Source organism: Blastomyces gilchristii, assembly GCF_000003855.2.
Source record: "Blastomyces gilchristii SLH14081 genomic scaffold supercont1.24, whole genome shotgun sequence".
NCBI classification, from domain to species: domain Eukaryota; kingdom Fungi; phylum Ascomycota; class Eurotiomycetes; order Onygenales; family Ajellomycetaceae; genus Blastomyces; species Blastomyces gilchristii.
This window is the reverse complement of record NW_003101658.1, coordinates 28072-55056: the sequence shown is the minus strand read 5'-3', so window position 1 is coordinate 55056 and position 26985 is coordinate 28072. Positions and strand designations below refer to the sequence as shown.

The 26985-nt window shown below is 45.4% G+C and overlaps 5 protein-coding genes across 5 annotated transcripts; 3 read left to right on the top strand and 2 right to left on the bottom strand.

The window, feature by feature from the left end:
• Nucleotides 1–670: 670 nt before the first annotated feature.
• On the bottom strand, nt 671–3404 carry BDBG_08440 (uncharacterized protein). The gene is made up of 2 exons (XM_002621022.2): nt 3197–3404; nt 671–3019 (listed from the first exon to the last, which is right to left on the bottom strand). The coding sequence occupies exon 2, from the start codon at nt 1877–1879 to the stop codon at nt 680–682; it is 1200 nt and encodes a 399-aa protein (XP_002621068.1). The 5' UTR covers nt 1880–3019; nt 3197–3404; the 3' UTR covers nt 671–679.
• A 2960-nt stretch (nt 3405–6364) lies between these two features.
• Nucleotides 6365–7681, top strand: BDBG_08438 (uncharacterized protein; the record flags this gene model as incomplete). The annotated part of the gene is made up of 4 exons (XM_031723559.1): nt 6365–6633; nt 6725–7129; nt 7187–7453; nt 7630–7681. 4 exons carry the CDS (start codon nt 6365–6367, stop codon nt 7679–7681), a joined length of 993 nt encoding a protein of 330 aa, XP_031580748.1.
• Nucleotides 7682–7968: 287 nt separating this feature from the next.
• BDBG_08437 (eukaryotic translation initiation factor 6) lies at nt 7969–11474 on the top strand. The gene is made up of 6 exons (XM_031723558.1): nt 7969–8246; nt 8303–9116; nt 9339–9410; nt 9881–9967; nt 10084–10272; nt 10356–11474. The coding sequence occupies exons 2-6, from the start codon at nt 9082–9084 to the stop codon at nt 10735–10737; spliced, it is 765 nt and encodes a 254-aa protein (XP_031580747.1). The 5' UTR covers nt 7969–8246; nt 8303–9081; the 3' UTR covers nt 10738–11474.
• Nucleotides 10320–18777, bottom strand: BDBG_08436 (histone-lysine N-methyltransferase SETD2). Its single transcript, XM_031723557.1, has 5 exons — nt 15368–18777; nt 13471–15122; nt 13330–13410; nt 10914–13250; nt 10320–10829 (listed from the first exon to the last, which is right to left on the bottom strand). The coding sequence occupies exons 1-4, from the start codon at nt 15849–15851 to the stop codon at nt 12351–12353; spliced, it is 3117 nt and encodes a 1038-aa protein (XP_031580746.1). The 5' UTR covers nt 15852–18777; the 3' UTR covers nt 10320–10829; nt 10914–12350.
• On the top strand, nt 18778–25187 carry BDBG_08434 (uncharacterized protein). The gene is made up of 5 exons (XM_002621016.2): nt 18778–19902; nt 19971–21388; nt 21547–22847; nt 22947–23061; nt 23199–25187. Exons 3-5 carry the CDS (start codon nt 22809–22811, stop codon nt 24044–24046), a joined length of 1002 nt encoding a protein of 333 aa, XP_002621062.1. The 5' UTR covers nt 18778–19902; nt 19971–21388; nt 21547–22808; the 3' UTR covers nt 24047–25187.
• Nucleotides 25188–26985: the final 1798 nt, after the last annotated feature.

Genomic DNA, 26985 nt, shown 5'->3' with positions numbered 1-26985 from the left:
TCACACTTACCCTAGATCTCCCGATAGCCAAATTGCTTTGAATGTGCACATGAGGTCTAGGGGCTCGGGCCTCTGGTTGCTCCTCTTCACTCTCATCACCCTGCCAGTTTCGCCTACCGTTATAACAATCACTTACATCTCAACCGACTGTTAACTGTTGCTCCTCCATTACGTTTCATACGTCGCTGATTCATCAATGCTATCGCAGCTACTCTCTATGATCAGCACATAGAACCTAGCGCACGTCCTGCGCTCCTGCTGGCCATCCAACTATCGTCTCTCACACCTGTCCATTGGTTTACGTGTTTCCCGTCTACGCCGACGCTCGCGTAGCGAGTGCCTATGCTCTTCGTCTCGCGGTGTCTACCCCTTTCTGATCTTTGCGAAGACGGCACCCATGCTCTCATCTCCCTTACTTACTCTGTTATATTTTTACTCTTTGTGAAACGCTGCCATCTGGCTCAGGTGCTGATCATTGTGCTCCCAGATAAACCGCCTGACGTAGATACCGTGCATTCGGTAATGTGGGACTTTAAGAGCCGCGCCTAGAGCAAGAGGGAGGAATCGTAGGGATTATTACGGTGGCATCGCCGCTGTCGATTCCGGGGTTTGTGCTTCTGAGCGGAATAGGTTGAATTGGGTGGATGATGAGAAGAGGAAGTCGAGTAAAGGGTCTGCGTCAACTGGAGCTGGGGCGGGTGCTGGGGGAGATGGGGGAGATGGGGGAGCTGGGCAGGGAGGAGGAGAGGGAGGTTATGGTTGGGGAGTCTGGGAGGATGGAATCTTCGCGGGTGTCCCGCAGGGGCGGGCCGGCTGATTGCCGGAGTGGGTGGTAGGTTATTGAGGGGTCGGTTATTGTCGTTGCTGCGGTGGTGTTTGTGAAGGAGGATGCGCGGCTGTTGGGTCGGGAGGTTGGTTTGTAACGATCGTTGTTGCTGAGTTTATTGTTGTATTCTGGGCTACTGTAGCGGTTCATGGGGGAAGTCTTTTGCAGACTTGACTGAAAGAGGGCGTCACAGATCTCGCGCGGGACGCTGGAGGTGTCCCATTGGTCGAATGTATGTTCTTGCTCCAGTGGGCTGCTGCTGCTGTTAAAGGAGGAGGCTGCATTGCCAGGTGTTGGATATTTAACTTGTTGGCGGCTTTGGCTGTGGCCGCGGTTATGTTGTTGGAGATGTTGCAGAATGTGCAGATTTAGGATGGGGTTGCCCGGATATAGCAACGAATCGCTGTGTTTCTGTTCTGAGTCGCAGTGCGAATTCGCTGGGGCACTGGGAGGGTGTTTGTGCTCTGGTGATGTGGTAGATTGGGCGGAGATTGAGGGTCTCCTCCCTATCAGCCTTATAAGATGCCCCTTGAATCGTAGAAACCTGGCTGCGCTTGAGGCTAATTTGGATATCGCGTCGATTCTCAAGGTCGGCCTATGCTCTGGAGGCAATGCTAAGCCGACGTAGAATAATATCTGTAGAGCAATGGCTACAGCCCATACCCCGCACCACGCGGTGTAGAGTGCGCGGGTACGGTGGGGGATTCGAATAGCCCTCGAGTTCTTGAATAGGGCGGAATCGCAGGCTCGCAGTGTAATTGCGACGAATATGAGTGCAGCGCAAAGGATTGCGCCCAGTAGGATGAAAGCCAATCCATGGCACGATCTCCAAAACTGCCCGCCCCTTGTTGCATTCGTCGTAAATGAGACGAGTAGCAGGCCCAGGACAATCGAGCTTATGGCCGTGAGCACCACTGCCACATATGCAAGGAATGCCTTGTCATAGACTGCGTGTTCGAGCGATGCAGCAAACACCCCATTGACAATGGCTGATGTCGTGGTGCATAGGATTGCCGACGAACCCAGGAAGTAGAGGAGAAGAGGCCTCTGCATCTTCGCCCGCGCGTACCCGCCGGCCGCTCACACGCCAATTGAGTAATAATATAAAAAGCTTTGTAGATAGATAGATAGGTGAACTCTCAGAAGATAGGAACAGTGGTTGACAGCAAGTTCTAGAGCACCCGAGTGTATTCAATAGAATTGTAGACAAATTCCCGCTATACTCCGCTCAACGGGTATTGTTCGGCGAGCTAGGATATGGGGGGCTCAGAGTCCGTCACGCCCGGTGCACAGATTGGTCCAAGGACAAAGTCTTACTCTTTTGAACGTGGACCAGGCAGGGGGAGGAGGGGGGGGGGCAAATAAAAGTACAAGGTAAACAATTGGACAAACCAATTTCCTTTAAAAGCGTAGAAAAAAAAAAACTCAAATGTGCTGAGAGTTAACTAAAAGATAGATGGTCAAACCTTCTACCAACAGGAGGACGCGATCAGGAGGAGCACAACAACAACATAACGCGAGATATGTAGGGCAGGGAGATAAAACCACCCAAACACACAGAAAAAGAAAAAGAAACAGAAGAAGAAAAATAAAAAATAAAAATAAAGCCGTCCTGAAACAAGATAGGAAATGATTGTTAGGTTTGCTGCCGTGTCCATGCGGGACAATAGAGGGTTTAAATGGCAGCCAACCCACCGCATGTTTCCCGAAGCGCTGCAGGACATGGCTACACGGCCGGAGACAAGGCTCTTTGGCCTTTGCAATAACTAAGTTATTAGAGGAGCAAGTGGGGGAGAAAAGCCAGTTGAGACAGACACAACATCATCCCGCGGCCGTTCTCAGTATTCTTCCCAAAGATTACATGCGCGTCATCCGAATCCGCTCAAGCTGCGCCGTTCTTCGATTCAACCTTCCGTTTTTTATTTTGTTAGCTAGGAGGACCGTAAAACCGGGTTTGGACGGTGGGGAAGAAAACAAGGAATTGACATCCAGGAACGCCGTCAGTCAGTCAGTCAGTCCTCTTAATCCGGGCAAGGTTGTGTAGGAGAATCTAGATACCTAGCTATCCGTAGCTAAAAAGAACCAACAAGCAAGCATCCCGTACATAGTACGGAGTAGTAGCAGTAGAGTAGTGGTAGTATATCCATGCGAGCATATCCGTGAAGAATGATGAAAGTGGAGTGGAAGTGCTAACTATTCAATCTAGTTAACTCAATGTATATTTTTGAGCAGCCCGCTTCCAAGGGCCTAGATTGGGCAAAAAGGTTGATGACGACATGACATGATAAATACGATATCGCCAAAATACTAGCCAGGGGAGACGCGCGCCGGGGGCGTGGAATACAAGTCACTGTCTCATCTGGTACTCACCACTCTTGAATGTTGCTCTCGGATTAAGAATCATATACACAAAGACTAATCAACACTCCATCACCACCGGCGGCTAGTTAATGCACGGTGTTCGTGTCAGTGATATATAACCAACCCCATGAGCATAAACTACACCCCCAATGTTCAATCCCCCATCAAGCGGACTGACTGTCCAAGAAGAAGAGAAGAAATTACAGGCACAAGAAGGGGCTATAGCTAATCTCCGCCACGGAGAAAACAGAAAACCCAAACTTGCCCCCCCTTGCGTTCCACCCCAGCGCGTTTAACTCAATAGTTATTCCTTACAAGACGAGAAGAATAAACAAACGCGTCCCGTGTCTCTTAGCTTGATTTCTCTTTGGAATTCGAACAATCTTATTATTTATCATGGAAAGTTAGTTAGCTGTCACTCTTCCATCTTCCACTCTCCTTGCTGCTCGGGATGCTTTGCTTGCCAGACCGTTTCTCGCCATCGATGAAATGGATTTGAACAGAGCGTTAATTTATCCCCAAAATATAAATAAATACATAAATAAATAAATAAATAAATAAATAAATAAATAAACGTCCGTTTCAAGCACATGCCTCAGTTGATGAAACAAACCTATTGTCACAAGGCTGAATCTTGATCTCACCTCCCCTAAGATTTTAACTAATGCCGCTAAACAAGTAGTTATATTGTATGTATATGGATGATCCTGTCATATTTCAATGCAGATATTCGTGTTTCAGACATGTTGTCCTCAACTTGAAGAAAATCTATAACTACCACCTATAATTAAGAGAACTTATGTATAACTAAGATCAGTCAGTTGAAGTTAACTATTACCAAATTAACTACTTGGCTGTGTTGTTTCATAAAGAAGTTGTTAGTTAGTAGTTACGTTAGTGTTTTGTTTCAAGTCATCCAGATTAAGGACTCTTGGAGCTGGTTGTTGTAAATAAATAGACTTCCCACTGCCTCAACCGTTATCTCTTCATCATCACACTGTGTTTCTTCCATTTCTCTCTCTCTCTCCATCTCACGTGTGTTATATCCTACTGTAGGCTCATTGATATTGAGCAGTTTTCAAAGTTAACCCAATCCGACGCCTGTCAAAAAAAAAAAAAAAAAAAAAAAAAAAAAAAAGGCCCAACATCTTCAAATGTTCGTTTCATAATGACCAACAACATCAAGATCAACAACACATGCAAGCAAGCAATAAGCAATATGATAGTTACATGATAGTAATTGCATATGTTAGTTAGTGAACTTGTTTCAGAAAACTTGTACAATTCTTCACTCCTCCTTTTCTTAGTTGGACCCTCTTCGCAAGGCAGCCGGAGATATCACCAACCATCAAGTTAGTGAAGATGGGGAAGGGGTTCTGTATTCTTTTTTGTATGCACAACCAAGCTTTCAAAATGTCCTTGTTAGACCTACCCAGCTGTCGGTGATGGCGCCTGCTAGGGATACAGGATATGTTGTGTCTTCGCTCATACAATAATTAGTTCTTATTCTTTTTTTAACCCAGCGCGGAAGTCTGAAACACGAAGGGGATAATAATAACGATCACGACATAAAGGATATAACTACTGCGTACGGACTGACTCCACCGGCGTTCCACATAAAAAGTATCTGCTCGAAAGATAATCCGAATATCAACAGGGGCGGCGGGGCGCGGGATGAGATATATGTATCATTGGTAAAGGCGCTCACTGGGCGGATACATGAAGGAATTGGATTCCCCGTGAAATGCAGCAGCTACTGTGCCCGTACGTCAGACAGAGGCAAATGGTCTCACAACGAAAAATCAGCAATTGGGCGTGGTGCTTTGAGAGACACGGCGGCGGCTGATTGGTACGGAGCTGTATGTCCTGTACGGAGTAGTGCATTATTATTTTCCATCCGCTCAGACAGCCCCCGGGAATGCTGGATGATGGCCCGACTAACCCCAGGCAAGCAAGCTTAGAAGTTAGCACCAGTCAAGGACACGAGCTCATGAGTGGTTGAGAAGCGCCCTGCTCCCCACAAGCAACCAGCACGGAAGCAGGCATGTCGCGGATGGACGCTGATCGAGGCTAGTGCAGCCCCTCGGGAGGCTAAGGCGGACCATGGCTTTCAACGACCTCAAAAAAGAAATCCACAGGCGATCACGATGACGATGGAGCAGCATCCCGCCTGCAGATTTCCAACTGCGCAAGATGATGGATGTGCTTTCTGCTGTCTGCGGCGTTGCGTGGCTGTGGAAAATTGAAACATGTGTCCCTCCGTTCCAGCCCACGGGCCTCGAGCCCCCGCCCAAGGACTAACAGTTAACAGTTAACAGTTCGACACTGCGCACCAAAGCGAAACCGGGCGAAATGCGTTATCGTCCTCTGCCAGGCTGCATTGCAGGTATTAAGTTTACCTGCGTGTGCCGTACAGAAAGAGATGCACCAAGTCAATGGGATATTATTGAAACGAAGGTCGAGGTCGATACAGGCTCGAATGGCCAGCCATTGGAGGCGTGGAGGACGCTGTTTTGATTGACCAAACTGCTGGATCTAGGAAAAGGGTTCTTTTCCTTTCCTTTCCTTTCTTTTTTCTCTCTCGCTTGCATCGGTATAGATGCCGGCGAAGTGGCATGGATGTTTTGTGACGGAGATGCGATCTGGAATCCCCAAACGGCTATGTCACAATACCTGCTTTTTGCCGTGCGACCCTGCTGTGGAGGCAAGTACATGTACATGTACATACATACTCCGTACATACATACATACATACATATACCAGTGCCAGGCACCGCACACCACGCCCATCCATGGCCCATGGCTCGCCCTGCCTTACTTTAACCTTCTTCTCCGCTCATTTTTGGATTTTGTGTCTCTCCAGTTTTCTCTTCCGCAGTCCGTTCCTTGTTCTGCAACTTTGCCTTACGCAATTCCAGAAACGACAAAACTGTTTCGCGACGTTTCTTCCTGTTCCTAGTTGTCAGATCTTTCAGTCCACTCCCACAATTTACGAGAACCTTCATTTAGTCGCTCTATTAGATATCCAAACTGTCTATACTCCCAGGACGACAAATGCGTGCATCTCCGGCGCTCACAAACCCCGCACGGATCCGTTTCCCTGCGCAATCTTTCCCTCCCTGTCAATTATCAAGTTGATCCCGGGCCAGTTTCGCCCCCTACCTCTCATCTCCAACGATGAAATGCAGCCTCCGTTTTGCCGTCGGCATATCCTGTCTCGTACTCGTCGCCTTGTGGTTTCTCGTGCGGCATTTCGCAGATCTCCTGGACCAGTACAGCGGAGGTTCATATTTGATTGACTACTTTTATGCGCGCTTCGATTCCGGGTCCCTTGATTTGCGGAAAGACCCAGTACGTGCCCACGATGTCGAGGTGGGTGATAAAATCATTGTCATGGCAAAACTGGAAGAAGAGGACACAGATTGGGTACGGGATGAGCTGCCAGAGTATGTTCCTCACCCCGATTCCCAAATCACCAACCAGCTCAATAAACCACAAGCTAACCCGTAGCCCGAATATTTTTTCATGATACCACAGCTGGCAAAGAGCCGTATACATCGTAAACCCCTCCCAAAAAACTCTTAACGACCCCAGCGCCCTCACCGTCCCCACAAATAAAGGCCACGAATCCATGGCCTACCTCTCCTACATCATAGACAACTACCACATCCTCCCTCGCACCATCGCCTTCCTCCACGCGCATCGCTCCGGTTTCTTGCAGGCATGGCACGTCGATGCGCCCTTGCACGATAACGTCATCGCCATGCGCACGCTCCGGATCGACTATGTGCAGCACAGCGGCTATGTCAATCTGCGCTGTAATTGGAACCCCGGCTGCAAGAAAGCGCATAGGATCAATCGGCATGTGACAGACGAGGTGTGGGCGGAAGTATTCTCGGGGACGAGCACCCCGCCGCGGAATCAGTCGTCATCATCGTCGTCGTCGGCCCAAATCTCATTGGCGACTGTAGGAGGTGGAGGTGGAGGTGGAAGTGGAAGTGGAGAAGAACAAGGAGAAGAAAGCGCAGCAGCTGTTGCAGGCGACGACACCAACCATCCACTGCTGAAAACCATGGATAAACCGGCAGAGGTGGCAGCAGCGTGTTGCGCACAGTTTGCCATGTCGCGCGAGCAGGTTCTAAAGAGGCCGTTGGAGGATTATATACACTTCCGCAACTGGGTGATTTCGACCGAGAAGGATGATGCGAGCAGCGGGCGTGTCATGGAGTTCTTGTGGCATATTATTTTTGGGATGGATTCTGTGTTGTAAGTTTTTCGATTCTTTTCTTTTCTTTTCATCCCCTTTTTTTTCTTTTCTCTTTCAATATGCCCACCCACCCCACCCCCACATTTGAAAAGCAGCTCTATCTCCATCCTCCATTCCGAACCATTTTCATGCCCTACTAACTAACACCATATATTTTTGCCCTCGATGAATTTAGTTGCCCTGACGAAGAAGTCTGCTACTGCGCCGTTTTCGGACGGTGCAAATGAAATCAACGAATTAAACAAACACTCCCTGCATTTTCTTCTTCCCCATTTCGCCCACTCTTAAGTTGGTCCTTCGCAGATCAATATAATTATATCTAGAGTATCTTCAGGCGCACTTGTACCTTGCACCCCGGATTTTCCCTCTGTAATTTGAATTTTATTTTCTTTGTCTTTCCTTTTTCCATAAACTTTTTTTTCCGCACAGCGGAACGCATATCGGGATTTCGGGAATCATGGCATTGTATTACTGGGTCTCTCGTGGCTGGCTTCAGGACGGATTGTTGGTATCAGGGGGGGGCACATGCTTTAGTAATAAGACCAGGAACTAAACAAGATCTAGTAATCGACAACAGCTTTCTCGCACCAATTTCAATCCCCTGGGGACTAATTAGCTGAATATTCGATCGGCGAATAAATAGGCATCTACATTTTTTCTTCTTATTTTTGTCTTCGCACCTGTGTGTTGTTCCATGATATGAATTGCGGGGGTTGGACAAGAGTCATCTTGAGTCATACTGTCGTGAAATATATCAATCTATCATTTTTTTGCACCCTGAGGCGTTTATGAGTCAGTACTACATGCAACTACCTAACGACTGAATTTTTAATATTAATTGAATGAAGTTATATATACTGAGGGCCAGCACCCCGCTGAACGACAAGAGAGCTGCGATATCAAACAATACAACAATACCAAGTAGAAAACACTCCAATACGCCATCCTCATACCAGGCCCATACCCAATATTGGTTATAAATTTCTGCTGACGTAACCCGCCGTCCCTCCTCCTCTCGGAGACTCTTCAAATCGAACGCCGCATCTGATGAACATCTCTCATCCTCTCCTCCTCATCCCGCGAGCATCGAGGGCCCCCAGCGATAAACAACCTACGGCGCAGTGCCTATAGCTGCAATAACCCCAAGCCGAGTCTCCTCTGCTCCCCTCGTCGAATCTAAGAACCACGACGAGACCAAGAAGAAAAAAAAGCGGGCAGAGAAATTCATTCCTAGTTAACTAGTTTGCCCCTCATCGACCCCTCCCTCTTCTTCTTCCTCTCGACTCTGTACTCCACGTCACAAAACACTACCCGGCAAAAAAAAAACCAAAGCATAAAGAATTTTCTTTTTATTTAAAAGAATTCACAACCAAAAACAAACGACAACGAGAAATACCACATACATCGTTACCTAGTTATACTATACTCCATCCGTCTCCTCCCCGCACCCACACCCCGCCGCACCGAATCGAATCCTTCTACCGCACAACAGAAAATTAACAAAAGAGAAGACAGAGAAAGAAGAAAATACATTTATACGCTTTCCGGGAAATAGAATACATAGAGAGGAAAAAGAAAAAATCATAAATAGAACCAAAGGAAATTAAGGATCTGTTTGAAATAAATCATGGCGGTTCGCGCTCGATTTGAGAACTCGAATGAGTTGAGTTTTCCCCCTTCCTTGCTTCTTCTGCTTCTTTTTCCAGTTCTTTCTTTTGCCTCGTTCAATTTTACAGTTAAGAAGATACCCTTTTCTCTTTTTTCCCTTTTTTACTTTCTTCCTTTTCTTTTTCAGTTTCTTCGAAAGATGGAAAATTTTCATTTCTTCTCGCAAAGGTTATTGTTACCACTTATTTTCCTGGGCTAACATGTCTCACTGCCCAGGGTCGGTGTGTTCGCGACATTGACGAATTCATACGCATTGGTGGCGATCGGCTCGTCAGAGAACTTTTACAGGTATGGATTTCTTTCTTTTTTTTCTGTCTTCTCGATTTTTCCAAAAATGGCCTTGTGTTCTTTGATGGGATGGTCATATTGGGAAATTAAGGTGGGGGAAAGGCTTCATGAACCCCATTTGGTTCACTCTCTTGTGGGTAATGAGAGGGGATTGGATCGCAGATTGAAATTCGGATCGGGAATATCTGATAGGTGTCCCCTTTGGAGCCTTATATTCGAAGAACCGGCATTATTCTACCATGAGCGTGGAATCTGACTATGAGTTGGTGGGAAGGAAGTGCCGGGTTGATATATAACTGGGCGGCTCATCGTTTTTTGCGTTCCTGGACGGAGAACATTCATATACAGGCTGACCCGATTCGATTCGAGAAGAATGGCGGACATTTTGAAATTTTTGCAAACTTGTGTCATGGAGAATCGGGAAAAAAAGGCGCTCAAAGTTAACTAACCTGCTTTTCTTCACGAAATAGCATTTTCGAAGCAGAGTTGCAAGATGTCATCCCGATATGTCATGCTACCATCGCCGGTACGAGGATTGTTGGACGGTTAACAGCTGGGTAAGCCACAATTTGAATTTGCTCAGCATGATCCTCTTCTCCCCCCTTTATGAACAGTTACAACCAAACCACAATTCGCAGCTGACCATGATATTTTCTCTTTATTTTCTCTATAGTAACCGCAAAGGCCTTCTCGTCCCCACGTCGACCACAGATCAAGAACTCCAACACCTGCGCAACTCCCTCCCAGACGCTGTCAAAATCCAACGGATAGAAGAGCGATTAACAGCCCTCGGGAACGTGATATGTTGCAATGACCACGTAGCCCTCGTCCATCCCGATCTAGAGCGGGAAACTGAAGAAATGTAAGGCCCTCCACTCCCCCTCCACCCCCCCCCCTCCTTCTTCCCCCTTTCATTTCCATACCCAAAAACTAAAACCCCCGCAGCATCGCCGACGTCCTCGGCGTCGAAGTCTTCCGCCAAACCATCGCCGACAACGTCCTCACAGGCTCCTACATGTCCCTCTCCAACCAAGGCGGCCTCGTCCACCCAAAAACCTCCATCCAAGACCAAGACGAGCTCTCTTCGCTGCTGCAAGTGCCACTCGTTGCGGGCAGCGTGAACCGCGGCTCCCCCGTCGTTGGTGCCGGGATGGTCGTCAACGACTGGCTGGCCGTGATGGGCCTGGATACGACGGCGACGGAGCTGAGCGTTGTGGAGAGTGTGTTTAAGTTGGGCGAAGGGGCGGCGCCCGGGGGTGGCGGGAAGAGTTCACTGGGGGCGTTTGGGAATACGCATAAAGAGAGTTTGGTGGAGAGTTTTTATTGAGTTTTGTTTCGTTTTTCTGGAGGGAGGGAGGCTTGTGGCGGTTTCGCCCCGTTTTTATGTCCACGCACGCATTGTTTTTTCCCCCTGTAACTCTGGGTTTTTGAGAGGACTTTGTTAACTCGAGGAACTGATAGATTTGGAATGGGTCTTTTTTTTTTTTTTTTTCTCTTCTTTACTTTTTCTTTCTATTATGGTTCCGCTTTTCATGTGTCTCGTGTGCAATGTATACATTCATAGGCATGGCCTGCTTCAGGCTGGAGGCGGGTTCTTGTAAAGTTGTAAAGGAAAGGAAAGGAAAGGAAAGGAATTTATTTCTATTTCATTTCCCTTCTTCCTGTCGTCCGTAGCAACCAACCGGCTCTGAGGCTGCTTGCTGTTGCTGTCACTTCTTCCGCTTCCGCTTCCTCTCTGCGGCAAGGAATGCATGTGCGACATATACATTCCGCATGGCGAGCGATATATATACACATCTTGATTTTTGGAAACATATTTTTATTGATTTGTAATATCAGCGTGGGAAAATTTACAGTGTGATTGTTTCTTGGTATTATTTCCTTCGCGGAGCGCTGGTTCAAAGATACACAATAAGTTACATAACTATACTAAAAGTAGAAGGAAGGACTAAGAAACACAACGTGTGCATTTGATTCTCTGAAATTTACGGTTTGGACGGAAGGTGAGATAGGGGTTCTACTTTGCTGTTATCAATGGCTTGTGGATTTGGATTAGATCTTGAATTGAATTGCTCTGTATTATTGGTTTGCATTCACATACTTGTGAAGGCGGGCATGTTTTTCCTTTTCTTTTCTTTTCTTTTCTTTTGGATTAGGACGGTGGTGTGTGCCTGTGTGCATCTGTGTGCATGCGATATTGGTACAGCAGGAAAGCGGAAGAGAGAGGGGGAGGAAGGAAGTAAGAAAGGGGGATGGTATTTTCAGGTAACGAAGGGTGTATGTATGTACACATGTAAGTGGATGGGAAGTTATGCGGGCTGAAGGACAGTAGAAGGTGATGTGATATTGGTTGTTGCGGATTGGGTGTTCTATGAGCGTGGGTTGAGGATGTAGGTACTTGAATAGCTATGATTGTGTGTGCGTATCTACATGCGGGACTGGATGAATTGGATGATGGGGACAAGAAAGGTGTTTTGGGACCTAGTCAGTAGGTACATTCTGGCATGCTTGGATCAAACGCTAGGTAGCTCGCTGGCTCTCCATTCATCGTAGCCATATCCGTTTTCTCTAATATGTTTGTTGTCAAGTCCTTGTCAATAGGGGCAGTCCCCGTTCGAATTTTGGCCCTTCTTAATTGTTCAGCTGCATGAGAATGTCCGGCTGAACGAACGCCAAGAGTGATATGGTATTTGATGGGAGATGCAGGATGGATTTCCTCGGCCGGTTGAAGAGGAAAAAAAGACAGGGGAGATGCGAGGCGAGACCCCGTGTCCAGATTCCAGCGCTGCTGAGCCAAGATGTCTGATGTACGCCGTGACTCACGGAGTTGGAAACCTGTGATAGGAGTATGACCACTGAGGTTGATCATGCACCCCTGGTTCAAACAGACCACGGCAAGGTGGACAGAAACAGATATAACAACCACAGGCCTTATACACGTCAAGAAGAACCAGGCCTTATGTCAACATCAAGAACGGGTTTGAGGTTCCTATCGTCAGACACCGAACCGGCACCAAACGGTTTGTATTCAGAAACACCATTCACGCCCTTCTTATCCACTTCTTCATTCCCACTACTTCGATCCGGCATCGCGACGCTAGACACCTTGTTTATGTCCATCTTCGCATCCTCATCCAAGCCGTTTTCTATATCCTCTGTGGAATTCCCATCGCCAGCGCCATACGTATCGTCTGCATCCGCAGGTGGTGGAGGTGGTGGCGGAGGCGGAGGCGATCCAGAATGTTGTTGCTTGCCTGGAGAGGAAGCGCCACTATTACATCCATCGCCATCTTCGAACTCATCCCGCTTGCATTTATGTTTTTCCACATCACCATCATCGCCAGGAGTCATTCCTGCATCTCCAGGTGGCGGAGGTGGCGGAGGCGGAGTGGCCGATTTCGTCCTTTTGCAAGGTGAAGGCCCCCTAGTATCGGCATCCACATCAAGGTTTCCATCAAGATCTCTCTTCCGTTTGAGGCTATTTCCGTCGACGCTCATTGGCGATGATTTCTTATCTTCCACTCTGTCTATATCATCATCTGACATATTTATATCGTCTTCGACCTCGCTTTCATCCTCTTTCTTAATATTTTGTGACTCCTGTGGTTGTGACAACCCAGGCTTCTCAGCTTCATCCTTTGAGCCATCGCCTGACGTCTTAGCGGCTTCCATTGCCTTCCTCTCAGCCTTTTTCTTTTCGTAGGCTCGCTGTTTCACAACTGCTTTGTCGAAATATTCTTTACAGTACTTCTTGATTTGTCTTACTTGTTTGTCGCTGACCTTTGTTGGATCGCTCACACGGTTGTTTTTGAAATCCGAGTTCACAAGTTTTTTTCCGACCTAAAACATCCAATGTATTATGTCAGTAAGGTGCAAGCATATCTGGATTTACTTTCGATGGGAGTTTTTGAGCTCATACCTCTTTCGCATAGCGCTTCAAGTCCTCCTTTGGTAGTTTGTGTTTAAACTTATCCACAACGTATTTGACGTGGGGGAAGATCTTTAAACCAAAAGTCAGTCTAATCACAGCGCAGCAAAAGCATCAACATAATGTACATACTGTATTCTCATAAAGTTTCTTTTGTTTTTCTTCACTGTATGATCGCCACTTTTCCTTATGTTCCTTTTTCCCGAGAGGTTTCGCATCTCTAGGCGTAGGTGTAGTAGGGGTCTCGGATCTATCTTGCGTTTTCGGGGTATTCTCTTTGGCATTCATGATACCATCGATGATATCCTGCAATGCCTTATCCTTCGATTCGGATTTCGGTGGAGGAGGGGGTTGTGGAGCGGGAGTTGTCGGCCTTTTCCACGTCGTGGCACCCGATGCAGAATAATAGTAAGTCTTCCCATTCGATTCCGCGGCGAACCAGCCTTGGGGTAACGGGTTGGCAAACGGCGGCCGGCGAAACGGTCTCGGAGGACCATGGTGGTAAGAATTGCGAGGACCCATGCCGTTTCGAAGGGCAGCAGGAGCACGTGGGGCTTCGATGGAACGTGATCGTGACCGTGAGCGAGATCTCGATTTTGTCGTGGGTTGTGTATCATTTCTAGATGACTCTCGTCGTTCGAAGCGGTTGACTGTTGGGGTGTTATTTGTAGCAGCTGGGTCCCTTTTCATTCGAGGAATCCGATAGCCAATTTCCAGTGTGGACCAGACCTCTAAGAGAGCCGCTGCCTTCTTTTCCACACGCTCATCGCCACACTCAGTAAGTGGCTGGATAGTTGACTCAATCTTCGAATCGATAATCTTGTTTCTGGTAAGTCTCGGGAACTTATCCAGGATATCAAGAATCTGCAGTACAACATTGAAATCGTCCTTCCAGGCAGTTAGCTGGGAATTGAGAATCTTGTATCCATGCATTTTCACGACACGGTTTCGCACGCGCTCATCGTCGCAGCGTTGAATACGGCCAAGTAGTTTGACGGCGATCCATTTCTCTTTGCACTGCATAAGAGCGGCCATGACCTTGGTGACACCATCTTCGCTCAACGACCTAGGCTGCACACTGTCAACATACTCTTCATCGTCTTCGCCAGTCTTCTTCTTGCGCGGCCGTCTTGCGATAGCAGTATCCCAGCCATCCGGGTCGTCGATACCGAGTGCTTCAATGGTGGCATTGGAGAGCTTCGTTGCACGCTCAGTCTGTGTTTTGCCACCGATGAAACCTGTGCAGTTGGGCTCTCCGCAGTAGCAGGGCTGCGGATCAGCTCCATAACGATCGACGTTGTAATTGAAAACTAGTTCCTCGCCAGCCTTGATGTGCCGCTCGGCAAAAATGCCCATTCGAAGCTTCTCGCCTACAACCCATTTGTCAACATAACAATTAGGATTACATGAATGGTTACAGAAACGCCCGAGGTTGCCTTTCTTCGTGGCGTCGACGAACTCTCCCTTGCTGAGGGACATGAAATAGAAATGTTTGATCCCTTCTTCGTCATAGCTTCTCATACGTTTCCGAAAGTTTCCTTCGTTAATGACTTCGCCGATATACTCGAAAATGAACTGGTTGGGTCGTAAATCGGAGTCGGCACGCAGGCCATAGCCTTTTTTCTCAGTCTTGATGACGGTCACGTTGGCGTATTGTCGTCGTTGAAACCGTTGATTTTCGCATTCATCGCCGCATCCACAATCTCCGACACATTCCATTTTCGTAGCTCGATTGATGCAATCTGAGTCTTCTCCGCAGGCTCCATTTTTGGCAGCCACCGGATCTGGGAATTCACATCAGCATTAAGAATATCACGAAGCCAGGTACTGAGGACAAAATCGGATATATGTCTCCAGTAACATTTGAAAACGAGACATATCACGATTATGCTTAAGGCACTGGGATATAAGAGCGTATGTTCTGTCCTTTTTTGGCCCGTTCACAAATAAATGTTGGTGAAGCAAAAAAGCAAAATAAAAATAAAAAACGAATAAAATCAAGAAAAAGTAAAGGAAAACCGTGGCTTACCCCACTCTTCTGTACAGTCGCATTCCATAGCATGCTCCGTATAACCCATATATTTACTGGCATACGTGCAGTCATCTATGAGTTGAAATGTGGACGTAGCTTCGGCAGTACAGTCTGCTAGATGGTTGAAGAGTTGTGCTGGTCGAGAAACTACTTTCTGCGAAGCAGTACGAGACAGCTTTGGTGGCTGACCCGGTTCTAGTTTGACGGTTATGGAACCAGGAACTTTCTCCTTTGGTTCCTCGTCTTCATCTTTCTCGCTGGGAGAGCTGGCCTCGCTTTGAGATTTTGACTTGGAAAGACTTTTAGTGGGGCTAGGTTTCGAGAGAGACGCCAAACCATTTGCAAGGCCGTTTGTAGCATCTGGTGTTAGGATATTATCGGCTGAGGAGCTGTCTGTTGAATTATCGTGCTTGATTTGCATGGCAGTCACAGCTTCGGCTACTGCTTCCGCCTTGATGTCCTCATCGTCATGGGGAGCCATGATCGAAAAGTGAACGACAAAGGGGTGGATATGACTTAGTTTTACAGTATTTAAGTGCCGAAATTGCGTTAGTAGCGAGGATGTGAAAATTAATGAATATCAGAGAGAAACGGCGATCGCTTGCTCCCTAGATGTTGAAGTGGCTGTTAAAGTTGGGGATGGTGAAGAGGTGAATTTGGTTGCTTTGGCGGCCAAGGAGTTTCGACGAATGGTGGGTTGATAGATTAACACCCCGTGTCTGACCAGCCTGGTAAGGTGAAGGGATACTGGGCTACAGACATAGAACAGATCCAACCGCTGCACCGTCTGCGCTGTTTAGTTGATGGCAAGGCGTGGTGCTGTGTAGCGCTCCCCAGTCGATGCGAGAAGGACGAGGAAGGCGAGGTGCAAGTGGAGAGAGCGTGGTGTGGTGGAAATCGGGGGAGGTGCGTGGATGGAAGCGATCACGACGATGGCCCGTAATCTTAGTGCGATGGCGGGATCCGGGTGGGAAAAATTCATAAAAAGCTGGCGGACGACCGCAGCAAATCCTCCCCCAAGCACCAAGTAGCGTACAGCTCAGCAAGCGTTGAAGTCCAGTAAGAATTGCTTAGACTATATAATTCCGGCTCTTGCTTGAAATAAAATGTGGACGGGAGGAGCAGCAGAGATACTCGCACAGCGAACTGTCTCCGGATGGTCACCCCAGTGAACTGACTGAATGGGCCTCTGGTGAAAATGTGAATGTTTTGGGTCCTCTTTTTGTTTTTTTTTGTGTCAAAATCGCCTATAACTTTGTTTCACGGTGGCAAGGAGGAATAATCAACCCCAAGCAGAGGACAAGAGTCGCTTCCCATTGAGCCTGTGAGCCTCAAGATATTGGTTGATCGCGGCATGGAATAAACGCAAGCTGGTGGCGGTTAAGAAAAACCCGCGAATGCCATTATTAATTCTATCGTGTTCTACCTGGCTTGGGCTCCCCACGAGATATCAGCAGTGATGGGAGAAAAGAGAAAAGACAGGAAATGCAAAGCAAAAGGTGATGATGGTGGTGGCCAGTTAACCAATGCGGAGGATGAAATTATAGGAACCAGATTCTCATGAGGTCCGCGGCGTGGGTAAATTCGGGCAGTGCGTGGAATTAACAATAGGCCCCCCCCCCAATGAAAAAAAAAAAATCTCAACAACGCTTCTTCCCACCGAAAAAGTGGCCGGTTTGCCTCGTTTATCGCGCTACACAGATAAGTCTATCGTGGCATAAAAAACATCAAGAATTGTCCATCGCTGTCACCACACGCAATGCTGTCATTTTCAAACGGGTCAATAACACATCGCCGGAAATTGTGGTTTTCACTCCAGTCTGAAGGATATCGTCTCACATCCATCACCATCATTCAGAACACAATAACAGGCTGTAGAAGTCAAAATATATAAATTGATGTTCTGGTACTGCTCAGAATCAGAGAAACCTAGCTAAGTCCGCCACGGGGCCTGATCCATCATTTTCATCACCGGCCACCACTTCCGCAAGACGGTGTGGGGTACTCCCGCGGCTGGAATAATATCAACGATGTGGGATTTTCATTCCAATGTGTGTGCTAGGAATAAGAGTCATTGACTAGTAGCAGCCATTAATAATGGTCCAAGAGGAACAAGCCAAGACATAAATGTCTACAGACAGACAGACGGAGATAAAAGAATCTTCATAGGCCCAATATCCCGATCGACAAGGATACGCAAGTCGACCGTTTCCCGCGGTGTTAACCGACGAAGTAACCAGTGCGAGAAAATTGTGGTGACCCTATAGTATGAGCGGTTGAAAGCCTAGGGTACAAAACGCCATACATAGAAAGACGGCGATTTGGCGGGAGGTGATTACCGTAGAGTGGTTAGCTACACACTGGCATTAACTCATCCCGACTTGAAAAGGTGACATGTCTCTCGCCGCATAGTTTGATTTGCGAGCCTGAAAAATCCTGTCAAGAAAATGAAGGTTGCTGCGTCCAGAGCCAGGTATCCTCGTGCATCAAAATGGGGGTGCGTGGAGTTGACAACAGGATATTTGAGTAAATCACCAGAGTCAACGTGGCCGTGCGTCCCACCATCAGCTAAGATGAGATCCTCGCGAGGTGTCACTGCAGTGTCAGTTAGAAATAAATAAATATTATGCAATGGCTCCCGCCCAAGTAGTCAGTATCTGTTGACCTATATAAAACATCTCCAGGAGAGTGAAATGAATTTCGTGCTGTGTGTTTGTCCCGTCAGAATGTCTCGTTGGATACCTCGAGTGCCCGCGGTGGTTGGAGTCTGGGATTGTTCACTATTTCGAACCCCGCCATTGTCAGCATACGGAGCGATACATACGTATCAGCTCAGCGGTAGCAAATAGATGGATAAAGGGATAAATAAATAGGTGAAATCATATCTCAATAAGAAGGAATGCGGTGGCGCCTGTGTGAAAAGAAGCTGACAATTTCAAAGGTTGACGGACCGAGCGAGAAAACAAAAATGAGCTTCCTTCCCTGTCACAGCGTGGAGCACGCGATGCCTTATTTGAGTAGCCAGTGAATTTGGCTTGAGAAGTTGGCTGAGGATCTCTTCTCGCCACTCATTTGCTGGAGTTCTCGCCCCGCCATTGGCAAACTTCACAAGAATGGGCTTGGAGCTTGAGCGCGCGATCAGACCTGACTGGCTGCGGGAGAAGCCCGCGATCGACGTTGCTAAGAAACCAACGGCAGGGGATGACTGGACTGTGGAAGCGTGACAAAGAAATCGTGGAGGGGGCCACAAACAGGGCTGATTCCTGAAGAAGCCGGGTGGTTAACCAGCACCAGTCAAATCACCGTGATGACCAACCAAGACGACAAAAGCCCCTCGACTTATTTGTTTTGTTTTTTTCGGGGCGGGAAGCTAGAGCGGCGGATATGAAACGGCTTCCACACCCTCGGCTCTCCAGAGGGTAAAATGGCAATGTTAGTGGCCAGTGGACTGGAAGCCGGAGCCACCTCAAGCATTCTGTAGCGCGCAGGCGAGGATGAACGGTTGGTGTGTGCGCAACCCCAAGCATGAGTGGGGCCAAACCCTTCCACGAGGGTGATGTTCATCTGTTGGCTCCGGAGAGAAGCCCTCGACATGGTGTCTGAAGTCGTTGAGATCCTACATTGAGCTTATGAGGCCAGTCGAGGTTGGGCAGCGGGTTTTTTGATATCAAAAGCTGCTAACCATCACGTATGGTATTGACGTACGGGTATGTATCAGAATACGTTACCGTATTTTACATACATATATTACGTTCAATACTATCCTCCCCTCACTGGCTGAGAGAGTTGCAAATTCCATGTTCATGCTGTTGAGCACAAATCCGCAAGCCGGATGTTCAGATGGATTTCATGCATATTCAAAATTCTATTTTCGCTTCTTTAAATGCCCTCCTTTCATTGGCCACCCACACAGCAATGCTGATGGATTTCAACTGCATGAGGATTTCAACAGTTGTCTTGTATACTTCTTCTAGTAGCAGGCAATTTCTTTCAATTCTTTGTGATATAGCCATTTCCTCCATCATCTAGCAGCGTGGCTGTTGCCTCCTCACCCCCTCGCTCCTGCTCGGTCCCCGCGTCCCTTTACATGTCTTCGTTCTGTGCTCTTTTCCAACAGTGGTGGGCCCGCGTTGAAGTCTATTGCATTCCATGCACTGAATAGCTGCTGGCTTGGGATATGGCGCACGGATTGTGTATTTCCCGCTATACGTATCCGATCTCAAATCCATTCTGTTCTGATGAGGCTGATATGGATACCGCGTTACTGATACAATGGCAAATCATGCATAGTACAGGGACAGGGATGGGGATTGATGTGTTTTGTGCACCGAAGAAAGTAGAATGTTGAGAGGACTAAAAGGGGATTCCATCTGACATTGCGTGGTTACCCATGAAGTGCTGTTAAATGTACGACATATACAGCGCGCTGCAATGGTCAGATCCACATGCTGGCTTTCTCCTTGCATCTCGAGACATTTGCCCTCCGACCACGAAATCGTCAAAATTCGATACGAGAAAGTCTTGCTCTTGCTGTTGGTGCATCTGATGGCCCATGGCTAATGCGTTGTTTTGTTGTTGTTTTGATACTGATGCTCGCCAGTTGCGAACATGCCATCCTGTCCAATCCCTTCCTCGGTTCTTTGTTTTGTTCTCCTGCAGCCAGCAGCAGCTCAAAACCTGCGTCTTCTAGCCTGCCTTTGCCTGCATGAAGCCACCCCTTCCTCCATCCCCTCCAATTAACTGCGTCGCTGGTTCTCCACCCAGTCCGCTAATTTATAGCACTCTGCTGTGTCAACCTGACCTAGACCCGTGCAAAAAGAAAACATAAAAATAATCATGTGGATCTACTCGTCCGTCCGTCGTCCCAGAAATTGAAATTGATCACACACCAGGGAAAGAGTCAAGGGGAATATGTGAACAAGATTGACAACGATCAGGGCTTCTAGATGAATCAAGTGGATGGCCCAAATTTCTCCGACATTACCCTGTATGGATCGGAGGTATTGGGGGCGGGCCGGGGCTTAGGGCAATCATAAGCGTGGCTCTGTATTTTGCATTTTTACGCTCAGGAATCATGATACATCCACTAATTACTAGTGCAAGATTCTTCCTTGCCTCCGGGTGCCCCTAGTCCAGTTACTACTAGAAGTACGAGCCTCTCTTGGTTACAACTCCCCATTTCTACTCCCCCGATGCAGTGACACCATGCCTTCCAGACTCAAACCCTGCCGCTCTGGCTTACTCCAACCGCGCCTGTCCTGCGAAAGAATAAAAAGTAAAGAAGCAAATTCCACCCACCACGTCTACCGTGATTCGCCCGTGATTTACAGAAAACATGTTGCTCTGTGCAGCCGGAAATGCAACGGCCCCCATACACGCTGATGCGGCGGCAAATACCGGTCGTTCGCTACAGGGTTTGAAACACGTTGCCGTCCAAGCACGTAAGAAGAAATTATGCGGAGTCGGAGTTACGAAACTAGCTTGAGAATCAGCGACTTTGGCCTCAATATACCCGAAGCTTCCCAAGGGAAATAACTGACAAAAGGCCTAGCCATTCATAGTATGTGAGAAACTTGAGCCAGAGCATGTGCTTGATCAGATTCCCTATGCTGGGGCGCTTTTTTTATCTTCCGCCGAGCATGCTACATACATATTTTGAACAAATCTACCAGCCACATCCATCTTTGAGACTACAACCTAACGACAAGCCTTCCTTCCCGTGTCGCGCCAAGGAAAGAACGTTGATATCAGGACTAAAAAAGCTAATAAACAAAACTGAGAGGTGTTTTAATAATAATATATCCTGCAAGCTCCCTTCAACACTCGTTATATTTTCCCTTTCTTCTTCCACACTTCCATATTGCTTTTATCGCGCTTGCTCCTACTATTCCCTGCAAAGCGGGCCTGTTTTGAGTACTGTACAACGGCCCCTCACTTTCCCGAATGATAGAGGCTATCTTTTCCATAACTGTCCAACCTCGCACGCCTTTCCGCAACACTATGGAACATTCTTAAAAGGTATCTTCCCCCCCCTCCTCCTCTTTAGGTCGCCAATCGTGACTTGAATTGCTAGACTTTTAAACACATCAAGCTTTTTAAACTAATTCTATCGACGACTGCGGTTGCAATACATCTAAACTGAATGACACCATCTGCTAATTAATAATACACATTAGCCCGGTTTCCTTTTCCATGGTTATTTAGTTGAGGTAAGGTTGTGCCTCCAACATCTTTCCGCGTTGCGCTCCCCCTTTATCCCTTTTCCTTATCTGGGTTTGTTTACTTTTGGATTTATGTAAAGAGTAAGAGGGACATCTGTTTAGCTGGCGGTTAGTTGCTGCGGATTGGGGAGACATCCTGTATATACCATACCATACCATACCATTCGTTTTGTTTCGTTTTATTTGTGAACTGTATTGTGTTGTACCGTACCTTGCTTAAAAAATTACCAAACCTCCGCTCACGTTACATCTTCTCGTCTCCTCGAATCTCTCCCATTTCTCTTCTGTCACCGGCTTCATTTCTGCTTCCACTCCTTTGCTTCGCTTCCTCTCTTCCACCCCCCCCCCCTCTCTACCTCCATTTTCCTTCTCTCCCTCCTTCTTTCCCTTCCCTCACCTCATCCTATGCTCTCTTTTCTTTTCCTTCCCTGCCCGCTCGTCCCCCTTTTTTCCCTTTCTCTATTTCCAATCTCTCTTTAAGCGTTTTTATTGGGCCAACCTCGTGTGTTCAAACGTAACCCAGCGTTGACATTCCTCCGTCAATCCCTGTCGTTGATACTCTCGTTAAAACACCCTCATCTTCCATTCTGATGATTTGATATTCATTCTCAACGGCCAGCATATCTCTTTCGAATCGACCGTACCAGCCGCGCGGTGCTCTCCGCCCGTTTATCCTCACTCACGCTTTGGATGCCCATATCTATATGCCGAAATAGTTTAACCAAGTCCCCTCACGATCACGATTACCCCGACGGTAACGACCTCCAGTCCACAATTGAGCGTTCAGAGCGCCGTTTCTCTTCACGATACCATCGCTCATTTTGTTTTCTGTCGCGTTTCATTCAACCTGCGAAACCCACGGCCCCTCAGTCACTCGTTTCGAACCCGCCTCCAGCGCCTGCACATTCGTTTCGAGCCTTGTATTGGTCTCCCCTTTTTGTCTTGGGAGGCCGTTTTGTTTATTTTCGTTCTCTTGCATGCCTTTTATTCTCGTTTTCCTCCTGTCCAATTGCGCCTTGGCTGGAGAATTCTCATAGACTTTTTTCTCGATTTTCCTGGCATTGTTTATGCCAATCATACGCCTCCGCAATATTTTCATCTCATTTTGTTTTTTTAACTTAAAGAAAGACATAACGGAAAGCCTTAGTCGACACTCGGCTTGAGGACAGACAGTGCATGGTGTTAGTTACGCTGTTGTTTTCTCTCATGACAAAGATATGTCGAATCCACCCGATATATGGAAGGACGACGAGAAGGTATGGCTCCAAGTTCTTTTTATATTGAACCCGGGTTGGCCATATTTCAATCTGGTCCAGGTGGATGACGCAGAAAGAACTGACGATTCATCTCTCTAGGTCGAACTCCTCACAGAGATTCTCAAACAAGCTAAAATCCCGCCAGTTTACCTCTACACCATGATCCAGGACCACGGTATCCGCCCTGCCTTCATGGAAATTCCACTCCCACCAGGTATGTGTTTTCATACCCAAGTGGCCAGATATTCTTGCGCATTTCAATTACTAGCAAACCGTCAACGTGCTCGTTGAACCTTTATCATGTTTTATGTAAACGTTCAAGACGAAACTGATACTGACCCGAGAGTCTAGGGCGTTCACTTATGGCATGTCAAAATGCATATAACCATATGGCTCAGGAGTATTCACACATGTTCCCACCACGGCAGAGCCCCTTTGGCTCAAGTGCTCCATTGCAGATCTCTCCTGGGGATAGAAAACGCCCTCTTCATCCCTTGCAAACAGACAAACCGCCAACAGGTCATCGTGCAATCCAACCAAAACCTACGCCACCTGGTCGTTACCCTAGTACGGACATTCTGAAACCACACCAGTTGCCCCCCAGTGTTGATAATAGTTCATTCAACGAGCGTCCACGAAAACGCGGGAGACCAAGTAAACTAGAGACACAGCGTCGGAATCAACTGGAGGCACAGCGTCGGAATCAAGCAGCAGCACAAGCTCGAGGGGAAATGTATCCTGTGAAGGGAGATTCGCCTAGGTTCGGAGTGCCATTAGCACCATCTCTTCCCACAGGAACTGTTTCCGAGGCTCCACCGTTTGCTACCATGAGACCGCAGGTCACAGACGGCCATGTGCATGCGACCCAGATCCAGCCAACAGATGCTCTAGGCTCTCAAACACAAGATATTCGAGTTCACAGAGCGCCACGGCCGCCAACAGACCCGAGCGCCGGGACTTCTGTAGGGTCAACGCCCAATTCTGGGCCTGGGGAATTAACCGCTCGTACAATCATAGAAAGTCAGGCCCCCCCTCCTACGACATCTTCAGCTCCTTCTTTCAGAGGCATAAACCAATCAAGCTCCGTACCTGAGAACCCTAAGCCAGAGACCACACCCCCGTCGAACACTACAACAGCGGAGCGTGGAGGGGATATCTCACCACCTTTTTCTAGGGCCAGAAGAGAGAGTGCATCTTAATACATATATAACAAACCCTTATCAATGGATATGCAACGAGCCGGTTTAGGAATTTTAGAAAATTCCAAAAATAGACCGACAGATGTTCAAGGATTCATGCGATTTCGATGGGAAAAGAGCAACGCCTTTACATATGCGAAACGCAAACGATTTAACGTATGAGGTAGATATAGCTGAATCTACGCTCAGCATTACGGCCTCCTTACATGCCATCATTTCTTTCGGTTTCGGAAAAGCGATAACGTGGGAATGGGTTTTTTTATTTAAGATTCTAAAATCTTCCTAGCCGTCGTCTCTTTAACGGCCTATTACTGGGCGGCTTTTTTATGCGATTGAAAAATTCGATTCTACTTCGTGTTCCACCGTGATTTTACGGACATACACGCGCTCCTGTCGAGATAATTTGCTTTTGAAGCGTTGCACCATCTGAAACTGTATTTGGAATGCAGGGTTTCCCTTTCCATCTGTTTTCAGTCCGAGCCAAGGCGGCAAGAAATCAGGGGCGCAAAATCTGTAGCACCAACTTAAGGGCCCTTCCTTAACCCCACTATATGGAGCCTCTAGAGCTGACAGCAGAGGGAATATGTTGCACCAGCAGAGCGTTTTCCTTTTTCCATATTTCGATACCAGACAATCTTTTGGATATCTTTTATATTTTTCTGATGTTGGCTTTTTATTTGCTAATTTAACTTCAGTTAACTACACAGTCTCAGATTTTGTGATCTTTGTTATTTTTTCCTTTTTCTGCATCTATACTCTCTTCTGCAATAAGTACTTTACTTTTAATGATAATGTATGAATATATGATATTACTGACATTTTATGATTGTCATTATACTTTTTCTTTCTCTTTATATTTTCTTCTTTTTCAATATTTTACTTTCTTTTGAGATGTGTTATAAAAAAAATTTCTTTATTACTTTTTCATTTCTGATATTTTCTTTCAATGTGTTTTTATATATACTTTTTATGTATATTAAATATTCTCCTTTATTTTTCAAATCTATATATTATTATTTTATTTTTAGTTAATTCACATTTTTATATTTTATTTTACAAAATTTTATTTTCTATAATTTAGAAGAATATTTAACTGTTGAATAATAATACAGCTGCTTCTGAATTTGCTTATAAATGTAAAAAGCTTTAACAGCTTTATTAATTATTTTGTGACAGGCTGTGTCTAATCAATTATATAGACTATTTTATTACACTTCATAGATTTCTACTGAAGCTTTAATTCTCAGTCACTGATCTCTGACTGAAGAACTTATGAAATTTCTATTCTTTCATCTCAAAGCTTCATCTTATATACATATAAATATTCACTTTAATCACTGATTTCTACACTTTCTCTTTTTCTTCTTCTCTAACATTTTTCACTTTTGTTATATAAGATCTATATATATTATACTGATCTATTTAGCATAGACTTTTTATACTTGAAAAACATTCATTATCTTCTCATTAGAAATAATTATTTATCAAGAAGATATCTGAATATATAATAATATATAAGAAATAGAGAAATAAATAATTAGTTAAATAAATATTAAGTTTCTAGATAGAAGCTTACTTATCAGTCACACTGACTCTGTAACAAGATCTTATGAAGAGAATATTAATATTATATTAGTAAAAGACTTAAGAGTTCTGACATCTTAGATATATAAGATATTTATATAATTATACTTCTTTCAATTCTGAAGAACTCTTAAACGCAGATATCACACATTTAATAAATAATATAACTATATCTACTGATAATATAAGAGAACTCTTAAACACAAGTATAGATATGATATTACAGTGACTCTGAGTAATGTTAAAATTATAACAGTAACAGATAGCTAATATGTATACAACTTAATAACATTAATATGAAGAAATTCAATAATTATCTCAATAAGAAATCTCTGTATAGATAATTTTAACACTGACTAAATCAGATATAAATATAATATAAGCACTGAAGAAATATTTAAATACTTTTACATATTTTAATACTTCTGATCTCACTCTCTATTCATTATAAAGATTGAAAATACTTGTGAAACTAAGTGTAGATAAAGATGTCATCAGTTCATTAACTAATCAAGATTAATATATTAATAATTAATTGAAGAATTACATGAAACAGAAGTTTTATTCATAAATAAAGATATATGAATCAGTATTATATATATCTGATAATATTATTAGATATTTCAATATTCTGTTTAGAGATACTGCTATACAGTAAAAGATATTAGATTAATTACAGAGTACTTAACAGAGAAATACTTCTCTTACAACATTTATTTCTAACTTTAATATTAAGATTCTAGAAGTAGATAATCAATCTTGAAAGAATTAAATAAAGATTAGCATACTTAAGAAGACATTAACTTTTGAACTTCTATACACTCTTATAAGTATAGATAAAGACCTGACTTATAAAGACTTCTGTATATAACTTCAGATAGTGAATAATTATCTTATCAAGCTCAAGAGTATATAGAATAGTGATAGAAGATATTACATCTCAGTTACTTATACATCTGTGTTAAAGAATAATAATAATAATACAGATATTATGAATTGAGTAGACTTGAATATCTATATATAAATAAGAGTCTCTGACTCTCTGTTATCTGAACAAGCTTTTAAGTCTCTGAGATCACTTCTGAAGAAGTTATCAATCAATGTTAATAAGAGATATATATTAACTGTAATCAATCAGAATATATTACTTTCAACTGTTAATTAATCTATATATCTTCTCATTCTAAGAAAGAATCAGTGTCAGTTCATATCAACTATGTTATACTGAAGAAGAATTCAGATAATAACTATGAGAATACTCTGATAAAACAGAGAAAAGATTAGCTTCTGCTCAAACTTGTAAGCAGAAGCTTGAAGAGATCAGATGATAATAATTTAAAGAGAAAATAATAATG

Coding starts and splice junctions, on each gene's coding strand:
- BDBG_08437 (XM_031723558.1), top strand. CDS start 9,082: ATGGCGGTTCGCGCTCGATTTGAGAACTCGAATGA. Junction 9,117..9,338: donor CGATTTGAGAACTCGAATGA/GTTGAGTTTTCC, acceptor CTCACTGCCCAG/GGTCGGTGTGTTCGCGACAT. Junction 10,273..10,355: donor GAGCGGGAAACTGAAGAAAT/GTAAGGCCCTCC, acceptor AAACCCCCGCAG/CATCGCCGACGTCCTCGGCG.
- BDBG_08436 (XM_031723557.1), bottom strand. CDS start 15,851: ATGGCTCCCCATGACGATGAGGACATCAAGGCGGAAGCAGTAGCCGAA. Junction 15,123..15,367: donor CGACTGTACAGAAGAGTGGG/GTAAGCCACGGT, acceptor GTGAATTCCCAG/ATCCGGTGGCTGCCAAAAAT. Junction 13,251..13,329: donor TGAAGCGCTATGCGAAAGAG/GTATGAGCTCAA, acceptor TGGATGTTTTAG/GTCGGAAAAAAACTTGTGAA.
- BDBG_08434 (XM_002621016.2), top strand. CDS start 22,809: ATGTCGAATCCACCCGATATATGGAAGGACGACGAGAAG. Junction 22,848..22,946: donor TATGGAAGGACGACGAGAAG/GTATGGCTCCAA, acceptor TCATCTCTCTAG/GTCGAACTCCTCACAGAGAT. Junction 23,062..23,198: donor GGAAATTCCACTCCCACCAG/GTATGTGTTTTC, acceptor CCGAGAGTCTAG/GGCGTTCACTTATGGCATGT.
- BDBG_08440 (XM_002621022.2), bottom strand. CDS start 1,879: ATGCAGAGGCCTCTTCTCCTCTACTTCCTGGGTTCGTCGGCAATCCTA.